Source organism: Orycteropus afer, unplaced genomic scaffold (assembly GCF_000298275.1).
Source record: "Orycteropus afer afer isolate SDZICR_OR568_19922 unplaced genomic scaffold, OryAfe1.0 scaffold00244, whole genome shotgun sequence".
Lineage (NCBI taxonomy): Eukaryota > Metazoa > Chordata > Mammalia > Tubulidentata > Orycteropodidae > Orycteropus > Orycteropus afer.
In genome coordinates this window covers 5068707-5081769 of record NW_006921831.1, presented here as the reverse complement: position 1 = coordinate 5081769, position 13063 = coordinate 5068707, and the positions used below count along the sequence as shown (strand labels likewise).

Below are 13063 nucleotides of genomic sequence, written 5' to 3'. Positions count from 1 at the left end.
GGAGCGCACACACTCACAGCAAAGACATAGATCACATATGCACACATGTGCACATGCACACACATGCACACATGGAGTGATGCATGTGTGGGATCAGGCAGCCCCAGCCTACATCTGCTGGAACTCACACCAGACCACAGCCCCGGGGGGCTGCAGGGGGATCAAAGCCTGAGCTGGCAAACTTCTTTCCAGGGCTCCGCCCCAGAAGCCACAGCACTGCCCAGTGCCTGAGTGCAGGGGCCGCCCTTTCCCTCTTCCCAGCACTGCCAGGAATCAGGCACCGCAGGCATAGAAAGGAACCAAAGCCTTTAATTCTGAACCCAAGCCTGAGCCTGGCAGGGGAAGCCAAGGCTGGGGGCAGAGTTAGGGGCCTGGGATGAGGCTCTGGGATCTGAATAAGGGGGTCTTCAGTATGGGGAGCCCCAGTGTTAGAATCCAGGGCTCTGGGTCAGGGTTCCAGAGATGGGTCATTGGCATGGTGGGGTCACAGGGCCCCAGGTCCGAAGGGGTCAGTCATAGTCTGCACTGTCGTCAAACTTGGTGCTGAAGAAGGCAGTGGAGCCCTTTGCCAGCCGCGACAGGTGCAGGGCACCGGTCACCACCAGGGCCAGCAACAGCAACGGTGGCACCAGTGTCCACATGGCAGCCAGGATGTTGTAACACTTGGCTCTGGAGCCCAGACGCCGGGCTGCCTCCAGGTCCCCAGCCACCTTTTGGTCTCGAGCCTGCAGACAAGCCAGGCCTCAGAGCACACTCTGGACTGAGGGCCTGGGGACCTCTGCCTCCCCCACCCCAACCAGCCACTGAATGCAGAGCTGGGGTAGGGCGGTGCATCCTGAGGAACAGACACTCCCTTCACTGCCCCTACCCCATACGTAGGGTTAGCCCAACCCTCGGTGGGGCCTTGGGTGGTCAGGGACCCCTGCCTCCTGTCACCTCAGCCATCCCAGGCCACTGACAGGCTCCAAGGTCCCTCTGTGACCGGGCACTCCTGGGTGTTGAGGCCCCATCCCCACCCCAGGAGCAAAGACCCCCCAGCATGTGAAAAGGCCTCATGTGATGAAAGACCCCTGGGGCAGTACGGTCCTGGACTCAGTGCTATTTCAGACATCTCCTGAAGGGACACCCTGTCCCCTTTGGCGAGCAGTACCCCCACTCGGAGGGGTAGCTCCTGCCCACCACCAGGCTGGTGGGGTAGCCCCTCCTTGATAAGTAGCCCCCATGGAGTACCTGCCCCTACCCCTGGCAAGGGGACCCCACGAGTGGCCTCCTCCCCTTGATAAGCAGCCCCATGAGCAGCTGTCCCGCGAAGGGCCCCGCCCACCTTGATGGAGTGGGCCAGCGCCAGGAAGCCGAAGCAGCACAGGTTCAGGTAGAGAGTGCTGAACAAAGACCAGATCAGGTGGTCGCGCGGTGGCGCGGGGCGCGGCACCTCCAGCCTGAGGGCCGTGTGCGCGGCGCCGTCGGCCTTGCGGGGCGTCGGGGCCCCAGGGTCCTCGCGGGGGTATGCCGTGTCCATGGGTTCCAGCGCCGTCTCCTCCTCGTCGGACGCCTGCTTAGAGGGTGGGCGCCCTGAGCAGCTCTTATAGCCCCCGCCCGCTGGCGGGACCGACCCAAAGCGGCCGGCTATATATAACGGCAAATTATAGGCTGGGGCCGGGGAGGGTGCGGCCACCCTTGCCCCAGGGCCCCCATCAAAGGCTGACACCGGGGAGGGCGTGCAGTAGCCGCGGACCGCCCACCAAAGCCCCCTCCCACGGCCCCATTTCCCCAGCGCGCCCTCACACTGACCAGAGAGCCCCTCAGGGCCACCCCCACCCCACCCCCGCAGCCCAGGGAATGGGGGAGGGGCGCACAAGGGCAGGCGTTTCCCTCTCTGACCAGCAGGAGTTTTCAGGGCCACCAGATGAGGAGGCTTCACCTTGGGGAACTGCCCACACCCCCGCCCCAGGCCTGACCTGCCCCTGTCCAGAGGCTGCATCGAGGCCCCTCCGCCCCTTTGTCTCCTGTGCCAAGTCCAGAGGTGCGGCTGAAGAGTCGCAGCTTTCCCACTGAGATCCTTAAAAGTCACCTAACCTTTGTGAGCCTCAACTTTCCCCTTCCGTGAGATGGGAGTGACCCATTCATCATTCAGTCAGCCACTCACTAGCCCCACCTGGGCCCTGGGAACACAAAGGCTGGTGCTGTGTTGGAAGTGTCATTAAAAACGAAATCTGTTCCCAGCCCAGAAAACCTCACCACAAAGTCCAAGAGAATGAACATTGAGCCCGAGTTGGGTGCATCCCAGGGGACCCACTAAAGCAAGAAGACACTGCCGAGCGAAAGATTGACCCTTTAGGTAGCCCAGCGCCTGCAACCCATCCCCTTCATGTTTTGTAGGTAAAATTCTTACCTCCTAGTATCCGTGTGTGGAGGAAAGGTTGGGTTTGGTGCCCTGAAGTTGAGGTCCTCTCCTCCCGGGGAACTAGCAGCAGGGATACCACTTTTCTGGATGAATATGTTTCAAGAGCTGGCTCCCAGGTCCGTGAGGAAACACCAGAGACTTACAGACTGGCAAAGGTACATTTCTAAACTGAGTCCTGAAAGAAAGGCGGGGTCCTCTTCCTTATTTTTAATTTGTATTTGTCCTTGCAGCTGCTAGTGAGGTGGCACCAAGGACACACATCTACCTGAGCCTCCTCATTTGATCGCTGTAGGGGTAGTACGGAACAAGCTCCTCTTCATCCCTCTGGTGGGCTCAGCCACCTTGCGGCTAGTCATCCCAGGCTCCCTCTTGAACCTCAGACCCACATGTCCAACTGCCTGCTCTCATGCATCTCAAACCTGACTGTCACAGAGAGATTCTCTCCCTAAACCCCCTCTGCCCAGTCTTCTCCAGTCAGGTGACAGTGACTCCATCCATGTAATCACTCAGCTCAAAAGCCTTGGTGTACCCTTGTCCCCACATCCAACCCACCCACAAATCCTGTTGGCACCCCCTTCCAAATGCACGTTGAGTCTGACCATCTCTCTCTCTCCTCACTGTGTGCACCCTCATCTTCCAGGAACCCTCAGAGTCCATTCTCAGTTCTGCAGGCTGACCCTGTTAAAACAACACAGGTCATCCTTCCTCTGCTTGGACATGCAATGGCTCCATCCCACTTGGTGACAGCTGAGGTGGCTGTCATGGCCCATTCAGTACTACACAGCTGCTAGGGAGTGGTCCCACAAGCAGACTCAGGGAAGGAGGTTTGCTTCTTGGAGAAGCTCTTGGATCAGCTCCTGTGGGAAGCAGAAAGCAGAAGCTGAGCTACAATGGTGGCCCCACCAGGGGCACTGGGACTAGAACGACCCTTAGAGACAAGCAGACTTGGTGAGGGGCCAGCCTGTACCACCCTGTATTGACCAGACATCGAATGGGGACCCTCGGAGGAGGCGTGACACTGAGTTACGCATGCCAGGAGAGGCCAGCCACTGAGAGCCATCTCTGCCAGCCCTCCCAGCAGCCAGGCATGAAGTCTACTGTGAGTTGGCCTGCATGGGCATCTCACGTCTGCCACGGTCCATCTCTTGACCTGCCCAGATTAAGCTCTTGTACAGGTTCTTGAAGAAGCCCCTCCAGTTCTGGGAAAGCTCAGAAGAGGAAGGTACAGGAGAACAGATCTCACTCTTGCCACTGCAACTGGCTCAGGGATGCAGCAGGCACATACCGTCTCCCTTCTCTGAGATCCACCCTACAGCTCCTCACCCTCAGCCCGTCCCTCTGCTGGTCTTGGTGGCTTAGAGCCAGCCCTAGGATGGCCGACGAGGGTGGATGTAAGCCCTACACCTAATGCTTCAGGTCCCCTTCTGGGGTGAATGTGCTCTGGTGGAGGTTAAAAGGCTCAAAGATCACCATGCTCCATGGTCATCCTGCATGGTCACAACCAGCCCTTATCCCAAACTCCAGGTCCCCACCTTGCACTTCCCCCTTCCATGATCCCAGTGACCTGCCCAGCCCTTTCACCTGCCTATGCCTCCCTGGACATTCCATCCCAGGCCACATCTTTCTCCCCACACAGAGGGATGGCCAGGTGCCCTGCTTGAAGCTCTGTCCATAGTGTGGGGGGATCCCTCTCATAAGGGCCCTCAAACCACCCCTAAGAGGGCTTACTGCAGCTACCACCTGTGTCCATCCTGCACACGTGTACTGAATGGCCATCGATAACCAGGCTCAAACATCTTTGGTCTTGACCATTTTGTCAAGAAAAGGTCCATGGCAGCCCCAGGAGAGAGCAAGGGACCAGCATGGGTGCAATAGCAGAGGATAACATGGGATCAGGTTTATCCAATCCAGAGTGCTCCACTCCCAAGATGAAGGGGATTGTCACTGGCTATGAGTGCTATGACTTGGTGGGTCTGAAGGACCCTAGTGGTGGTGGCAGTTCTGGACAGATGAGGTCCCATGGTGGCCCGTTTCCATCTCTGCCAAAGCAAAGTTTACAACTCCCACAGCAGCTTTCAGTCACCTCCTTGGGGTGCTTGGCTGCTGGGAAGGCTGGCACAGATTGGTCCTCAGGGGTCATGCTGAGAGTGTTCATTAGACTTGCCATAAATTCCACTTGCCATCTTTTCTAACACCATGGTCCACCATCTCAGGCCCTAGGCCAGAGGGCTGGAGGCCCACAGGTTGGACCTGCCACAGAGACCACTCCTGCTCTGGCATCCCCACGTCCTTGAGTTACTGGGTCCCTTGTCCTCAGGGTTCAGACCCCAATGAATGGCCACTTACTCTTGGAAGAGGACTGGACATATGACTGTGCACACCTGCCCTCTTGAGGAGGGTCCTTTGACTGCATCAGTCCTTGGACAGATCTCAAATCCAGTCCATGTGTGGAAAGCCAGGACAGTGAGATTATGGAGCGTGGGAGCCCTCGCTCCTGCCTGGCCCTGCTTGCCTTCTTCAGCGGTGGGAACTAGGCAACACCCTGGTTGGCTGCCCACCTTTGTCCCCAGGGATAAGTAAGTCTAAATACACCACCTGGAGACACTCTGAGGTTGGCCTACTTGGTGTATCTCCGGAGTGTGCCACAGACCCTCCTGCAGAGCAGCCACCGGTGGGTTTTCCGGGCTTACCGATGCTGTCTTGGAATTCCAGCTAAACACCCTGGAAAGGACTCAGGGGTGGGTCTAAAATGGCAGGAATGTCATGTGCCCTGGGAGCCATTTGAAGAGGGAGCATTACGGCGCAGTTTCCATCACCAGCAGGGAAAGCTCATTCAGCAAGTAAAAAGTGACACTATCCTAACAGAGGGCCTCCGTGCATCCAGGCAGACTGTGTGATCTTGCTGTTCTGAGGGTAGGAAGAGAAGACACTGGGAACAATGCCTTGTAGCTGGTCATAGACCAACTGTAGTGACAGCGAGGAAGGTGCAGGTGTCATTGTCATGGAGTGCCATCACATGTTAATAAAAGATGAACGAGCTTGACATATTTTTGAGCTGATGTTATGGGACAAAAAAAAACCCTCACTGCCGTGAGTTGATTCACACTCATAGCAACCTCTCCTTTGGTTTCTGAAGCACTATTTCTATGGAAGTAGATTGCCCAGTCTTCCTTCCGAGGAGTGGCTGCTGGGTTTGAACCTCCAGCATTCTGATTGGCAGTCAAATGCCATAGGCACTACGCCACCAGAGCTCATGTAAAAGATGGGAGTCCGATGTCTGGACAGGAATGCAATTTCAGTACTGGGGGTAGGCACTGTCTAGATACTCCTCTGAATGTTCGCAGGGGCTCCCAGCAAACCTGGAAAAAGCAGTGCTCCCACAAACCAGGTGGAAATGGCAGAAATACGATCACTCATGGGGGAAGGTACTGAGCGTTCTGGGAAGTGAGGGGACATGCTGCCGCAGACATGCCTGAGTCAGGCCAAACCAGACCACTCCAGGAAGTTCCCAAGCACCAAGCACCTGAGGGACTTCCGACCGCCCACCTCACCTGGGTCCGGTCAGGGAGTAGCTCGGCCACAGACCTGGTGGCCAGCAGAGGGCGCCGCTGCACCGTCTTTCAACTGAGTACATTCCTGGTTCCCATCCAGGAGTGCCCCACTCTTCCCACTGCCCTGCTTTCCAGTTCTGGTCTGGATGCCCGCCTTGGGGTCACGCCGGTAGGACCCAAAGAGAGTGGCATTGTGGTGCAGAGTGTCGCCACTAGGCAGGTGAGGAGTGCAGAGCATACTCGCTGCCACTGTCAGAGAGTGTGACACCAAAATGACCTCAGGGCCCAAGGCAGCAGCAACAGCAGCAGTAGAGGCAAGGGTTGTTGTGGCATGGGGACAGTCCCCCAAAGTAGTGGGGTCACTAGGGTTAGCGCCATCTGTCACCCACTGTGGTAACTCATTAGGGTGCCAAAGAAGGGGTGTAAATGGTGGAGGTCAGGTAGGGCCCAAGGTGTACCCCGAAGGACATTGGGAGCATAGGATAACAACCACAGCTTCTGCAGACAGGACCTGCCATTGTCTCCTTTACTGGCACCCAGATACCCTCAAAGACTGGGCATCTGAGGGACAAGGACCCATCCTTTGAGACCAGCCTGGAGGTTGGCCATGGGGAGGGTCCCCCAGACATCTCATCACCTTCCCAGAGAGCCTGCCCACCCTACCCCTGACTCTGCAGAATGTGGAGGTAGAGGTCCCCATGCACCCCGTTTGCCTCTGGCCCGTCCAGCTGCCCAGGCTGCTCCCTCTGGGCCACCAAGAAGGAATGATGCCCCGGCAGGTTCTTCCCCTGGATTCGGGTGAGGACAGCCCCATCCCTCTGGATGTGCAGAGCCCCAGACAGTGTCTCAGTGTCCTCTGTGTGCCAGAGACCCTCCCTAGAGACCCCTCCTCTATGTTTGGGTTCTGTCCAGGGGGCTGAGAGGCCACCCTCTCAGCTGAGAGGGCCACAGCACCCTGCAGCTGAAGGCATTGCCCCCCACCAGACCCTGGGTAACCCCCACAGGAGAAGGAACAGAGCCAACAGGAGGGGTGACACCTGGGTCACCCAGGAGGGGCAGTGAGGGCTGGGATACATCAGAGTTATGTCTCCAGACCCAAGAGTCCCAGTGCCTTCTGGGGGATGGGGAGGGGCTGAGATACATACCTGTCACCCAGGATCCACGTGGCTCCCACCAAGTGAGAATCAGGGGTCTACCTCAGGAGAAGGGGCGTTCTGTGCCCCGTGCTGCCCCACCAAAGAACCCCAGCTTGCATCAGGGCTCTGACCTCAGGGTTGTAGGTACCCCCATTCAAGACCCCAGTCCAGCTACAGCCCCACCTGAAGCCCATCCTGGCAGCGGGACAAGGTGGGTGACCCCTCAGGTCAAGCTCAGGACCAGGCTGGAGACTGAAGGCAGGGCTCCCTCCCCAGGTGATGTCACAGCACTGTTACAGACAGAGACACGTCACTGAATTCATTTATAGATGGAGAAGCGTGTGCAAACTGCTGGAGATGGGGTGCGCATGGGGTGGACAGAACAGGATGCAGGGCCACCAGTGGGGGGCCGGAGGGCTCGGGCCAGGCAATGTGCAGTGACTAGTGGCCTTGATGGTTCTTTGCCAGCTGAGGAAAGGCTTAGAAGGTTGTCATTGCCTGGTGGCAAGAATGATGATGATCACGATGATCCCAAGGAGGCTGAAGCCCAGGGCGCAGATGTTCAGGCACTTGGCGGTGGAGGCATAGCTCTTAGCCCCAATCATGTCGCCCACCATCTTCCGGTCCCTAGACTGGGGGAGACAAGATGATGAGGGGAGGGACCTGTTGGGAGCCAGGAGCTGACGGTGGCACTCAGGTCCTCCCTGGTCCTCTGTCCCCAGTGCATCCTGCATTGGCCTACACCCACATCAGGGAGCCCAAGCAGGACAGTTCCTGCCCCCTCCTTGCTGGGGCCAAGACCTCCTCACAGCCCTTAAGCCTCTCCAGGAAGCCTCAGGTTCCCCTCCCTCTGCTGTGGTCCCAGCACTGCACCCTCAGGTCCTGAGTGCGAGCAGCTGATGTTTTCTGAGCCACCCTGGCCTGACTCAAGGGTGAGATGAATTGCTCTATTAGGCTGTGAAGGAGGGAGAATTCCTTGGGGACCAAGAGAGTAAAGGTTGCTCATTACCATCCCCATGCACCCCTTGCAGTGTCATCATGGCCCTACGCTAGGATGGACTCCCCGAGAGGCAGACACACACTCCCATAGACAAGGGACACACACAATCCCATACATATACACATGTGCACACACATGGCATACATGCACACAGAAACACACAAGAGACAGACACACACAAGAGAGAGTGAGATACAAGAGAGATGCACACACATACATAGTGATGCTCACACACACAAGTGCACATAGACTTGCTCACCCCAGGCCTGTCTCAGTGGAGGGCACCCCGCGTGTACACTAACACCCTTGTGGAGAATCTCCCACGGGCCATCACACGCACCTTCACGGAGTAGGCAAAAGCAGCGAAGCCCAGGCAGCAGCAGTTCAGAAAGAGTGTGTTGAAGAGGGACCAGACGACGTGGTCCGGCACTGAGGTCTCCCTTTGGATGTCGATCACAGTGGACATCATGGGTGCAGTATTGTGGGGCTCCCCCAGCACAGCCGCTTTGTGCTCCTCCTTGACCATCTTCTGGGTTTGGGGGAACCAGTGCAGTGCCTGCGAGTATGAGAAGGCTTGGGAAGTGCGCTTCCTACTGCCTTGCTGCCAAGGAGACCAGTTGGTTATGAGGTCTGGATGCAGACAAGCATTCTCTGTGGACCCTCCCTTTCCCTGGCACTTTCAATTTCTCAGAAATCTTTGTCCTGGTGTTGTATAAATTGATGAATTGGCTGGGCATTGAGGAAGGCAGAGCACATTTCTGAGGCTCAAATGACTCCAGGTCTGGGTAGAGGAGGGGCTGAGGGCTGTGGGGGATACAAGACTGTTAGGTCAGGAAGTTGCTCAGCTGCCCCTCTGCTCTCTTTAAGGTATGAGTGGGCCCTGGGGACTTTTTAGGGGACTGGAGTTCACCCTAGTGCACTTCCCCTCTATCCTGTCCCTGCCAGGCCCCCACATTCCAGGTGCCCTGAGGGAGGGGAACCCCAGAGGGAGGTGGACCTCCAGAGGGACTCTCAAGCCCACACTCACCTGGCTCAGTTATCTTCTGCTTAAACCCATTGCCCTTCCCTGGGATCAAAGTCCAGGGGTGGGTTCAGGTTCCCTACATGTTTTGAGAGGCTCCTGGCTGTAGGTCAGGGACTCAGGACCGAAGTTGGCCTCCCCATAGCAGCCCCAGGCTCATTTGCAGGGCCCACAGCAATGGGCACAGAGCTCCCACTGACAAGAGGAGGAGCTATGTTGAGTAGCAGAAATGCACCAGGGGAGCACTTGGCCTCATGATGCACCCCCACCTTCCCTCCCTTTTTGCCCCTCATCATTGATACAAGTGTGCAGTAGGGGTTCTTTGTGGCCAGAGGGCTTGTGCCCCCTTTTCTGGGGGAGGGTGGGTCAGCACAGAGCCGAGTCCACAGCACCTGGCTATTCACAGGGTCAGGTTGTTCCCCTGCTGTCTGAGTCCTTACCTGTATAGGGGTTGTGTGGTATATATGTTCTGTGTGGACCTATCACCCTTCACCTGGGGGCACAGGTGCCCCTCAGAGGCACCTATACCCCCTGAGGCTTGGGGCTCTGGCCCAGGGCATCTCCGAGACTCCCAGGATGTCCCCACATCTGACTCCTCCTGGTAGCCCTCTCAGGAATGCCAGCTGCTCTCTGCAGCTCCAATCAGCACCTCAATGCATCCCATTTGTATTACTGATCTGAGCCGTTTAACCACGTCCTGTGTTAAATTCTCACTGTTGAAGTGAGACTTCATGTGACTTCTCTGCTCCTCCTAGACCACTCTGGGTCAGAGAGTTCCTGACAAATGGTCTCTGGGATGTTGGGATCCCCATTGGGGCAGATGTGTCTAGAGCAGGGTGTCAAGTGACAGAACTGGTCCCTGGTCTCTCCTTCATGGATGTGGTCAGTGAAGGGCAGGGACAGATACTGCAGGTAGTGTAGGCTGGCAGATATGAAGTCCTGATGCATTGCATTTGCTGACTTCAGGGTAATATCCCACCAGGGCCCATTTCAAGCTAACATGACATCCTCCAACCTGGAGTTGGAAAGAGATGGGCAGTAGCTCACCATTCTGTAGTTCTCAACCATATGGATCATAAAACAGAAATAAATCACCTGAAGTGCAGTTAATTTATTTGGTATGGCTTTTCTAGCCATGGTCTTTGTGACTCTCATCAGATTATGGGGTAGGACCATGTAAATAAGGTGTATGGAACTCTAGTGTGGGGATTGGTTAGTTTTGTCACTCTGCTAGGCTTACAATGAGCCTTCCTAGAGACAGAGGGGGATCTCACTGCCATCGAAAGAGAAGAGCCAGAGGTGAAGTGGGGCACATCCTTGGACCCGAGATCCCTGCACTGGACCTCCTTGGCAGAAGACAGGCAGAGGAACCAAGAGGCAAGAGAGAGAGCAGCAGAATACAGAGCGAGAGAGCTGGGTGCCCTTGGGCAGGAGGCTTGCTGGCCAAGTGGGGTGCACATAGGTGTATCTATCGGCAGAGCTAAAAGAGCTTTGTAACCTTTGCCCGAGTAGGGCAGAGAGGCCAGGGGCCAGAGAGGCCAGGGGCCAGAGAGGCGTGCCTGAGGACACAGCAAAGGGGAGACTGTCCTGACGAACTGTATCCTGAGTGCATTCCTGAACCTGAGTTGTAGCCTGTTGCTTCCCTAATAAACCCCAAAATCGTGGGTATTGTCTGTGAGTTCTGTGTAGCCATTGCAACAAATAATCAAACCCAGGAGAGAAATAGTGAGTGCCGTGGGAGGGCAGCTGGTGTCAGAATTTGTAAAAAGGTTTGGAGGATGGCAGCATGTTTGGCCTTTTAGAAATCAGCCTTGAGTTGTTGATGGTGACTTGGTCTCCCTCTTGTGAACTCAGAGGAGATCAGAAGATGCAGACCTCATGCCCTTTGTGCATACACAGATAACAATAAAATAAAGTAAAACAATTACATAGTGAGACGTTTCAATTAATCCTTGACTTTGTTTTAATATAATTTATTTCATTGATAGTTTATATGATTTAAATATGTACTGTGACTAAAATATGTGACTAAATTCTGCATTTTAATCAAAGTATGCAATTCAGTGACTTAATGAATTCATTATGCTGTTGCAACCACCACCACTACTTAACTCTAGAACATTTTCATCACCCCTACAAGATCGCCATATGCATTAGCAGTCACTCCCCATTTCCCCTTCCTCTAGCTCCTGTCAAGGACTCATTCTGTTTCTGCCTAGGTGTCCCTCTTCTGGACTTTCACTACAGTGGTATTATATCCTATGTCATATTTTGTGGTTTCTTTTACTTAGCATAGTGTTTTCAAGGTCCACCCATGTAGTAGCATGTATCAGTACTTCATTCTTTTATATGGCCGAATAATATTCCATCATCTGTACAATCCATGTTTTGTTTAACCATTCTTCTGTTGATGGACATTTAGGTGGTTAAAACCTTTTGACTACTCTTTTTCTTTTTCTTTCATTGTGATTTGGGTGACAGTTTACAGAGCAAATTCATTTTCCACACAGCAGTTCATATATGTTTTGTTTCATGACATTGCAATCTCCATAATGTAACAGCTCTCTTCCCACTTCCTCCCTATGGTTACCTTTTATCTGTGTCCTTCTTTCCTGTGCATTCCTGCCTCCTGAGCTGTCTCCCTATGCAAATACCACCCTTCTGATCTTCCATGATTGGTTGTTCTAAGGAATGTACCTACCTGGCATAAATGTTCATTTTATATGCCTGTCTGTTGTTAACTGGAAGTTCAATTCTAGGCCCAGAGGATGACTAGAGGCCAGGAGTTTCACCAGTGTCTATTAGACCAGTGAGCCTGGCCTTTTTTATTTTCATGATGATTCCATGTTTCTTTCCCCCACTCTATCCAGGATCTCCTTCACTGATCCCTTTCTAAGTGGTTGGCATTGGTAGCTGGTCTCAGGGTCATGTAGGCTGAGGTTCACATGGTCCACTAATTCCTTGAACTAATTGTTTCCATGTGTCATTTTTGGTTTTCTTCATTCTTTTTTGCTCTGGATGAGGAGAGACCAATTGTTGCTTCTAGATGTCCACTTGCAAGCTTTTAAGACCCCAATCACTACTCATCAAAGTAGCATGTAGAACAATGTTTTTGTATAGTATATTATGCCAATTGAGCCTGATGTCCCCTGCGACTGTGTTCCCAAGCCCACGGCCTAATAACTCGCTTGCTCAGGATGGTTGGCTAAGGCTAAGAAGTTGTCATAACTTTGCCTCCTGTTATTTCTAATTACATGGACATTGTTATATAGCACATACAAATATGTAGAAATATCATCTGTCACACTTATACACAGGAGCTCTGGTAACATAGTGCCTAAGGCACTTGACTGCTAACCAGAAGGCTGGTGGTTCAAACCCACCAGCCACTCCTCAGAAGGAAGGTTGAGCAATCTCCTTCCATAATGGTACTGCCTCAGAAATCCAAGGAGGGGTCACTATGAGTCAGGTTTGACTCAACAGTACATAACAACAACAACAGACTTATATTCAGTCATGGGTGTATTCCCTTTTGCCTGGACACACCTGATCATTTAGCCTGTCTACCTACGGATCCACCTGTAGATTAATGTTTGTGATCACTGATAATGCAGTATTGTGTATGTAAAGGATTGATCTTCGTTGTCTGTACTTCCTATGACTTTTTGACTATTCTTAATAATGCTGCCATAAGCATTCATGTGCAAGTTCTTCTGTGGACATATGTTTTATATTTCTCTTGGATTTATGCCAAAGTCATAGGTTAACTCTATGTTTAATTGTTTGAAGAATTATCAGACTGTGTTCTACATGGCTTCACCATTTTTCATCCCCACCAATGGGATATGAGGATTCTGATTTCTCCATACCCTCACCAACACTTGCTATTATCTGACTTTCTGATTCTAGCCATTCTAGATGGTGTAAAGTTTCACCATTGTGGCTTTAATT

At 53.7% G+C, this 13063-nt stretch overlaps 2 protein-coding genes across 2 annotated transcripts; both read right to left on the bottom strand.

Moving 5' to 3' along the window:
- Window positions 1-509: 509 nt before the first annotated feature.
- Window positions 510-1519, bottom strand: IFITM5 (interferon induced transmembrane protein 5). Its single transcript, XM_007949308.1, has 2 exons — window positions 1325-1519; window positions 510-725 (listed from the first exon to the last, which is right to left on the bottom strand). Exons 1-2 carry the CDS (start codon window positions 1517-1519, stop codon window positions 510-512), a joined length of 411 nt encoding a protein of 136 aa, XP_007947499.1.
- Window positions 1520-7582: 6063 nt separating this feature from the next.
- Window positions 7583-8617, bottom strand: LOC103204162 (interferon-induced transmembrane protein 3-like). The gene is made up of 2 exons (XM_007949307.2): window positions 8432-8617; window positions 7583-7723 (listed from the first exon to the last, which is right to left on the bottom strand). Exons 1-2 carry the CDS (start codon window positions 8615-8617, stop codon window positions 7583-7585), a joined length of 327 nt encoding a protein of 108 aa, XP_007947498.2.
- Window positions 8618-13063: the final 4446 nt, after the last annotated feature.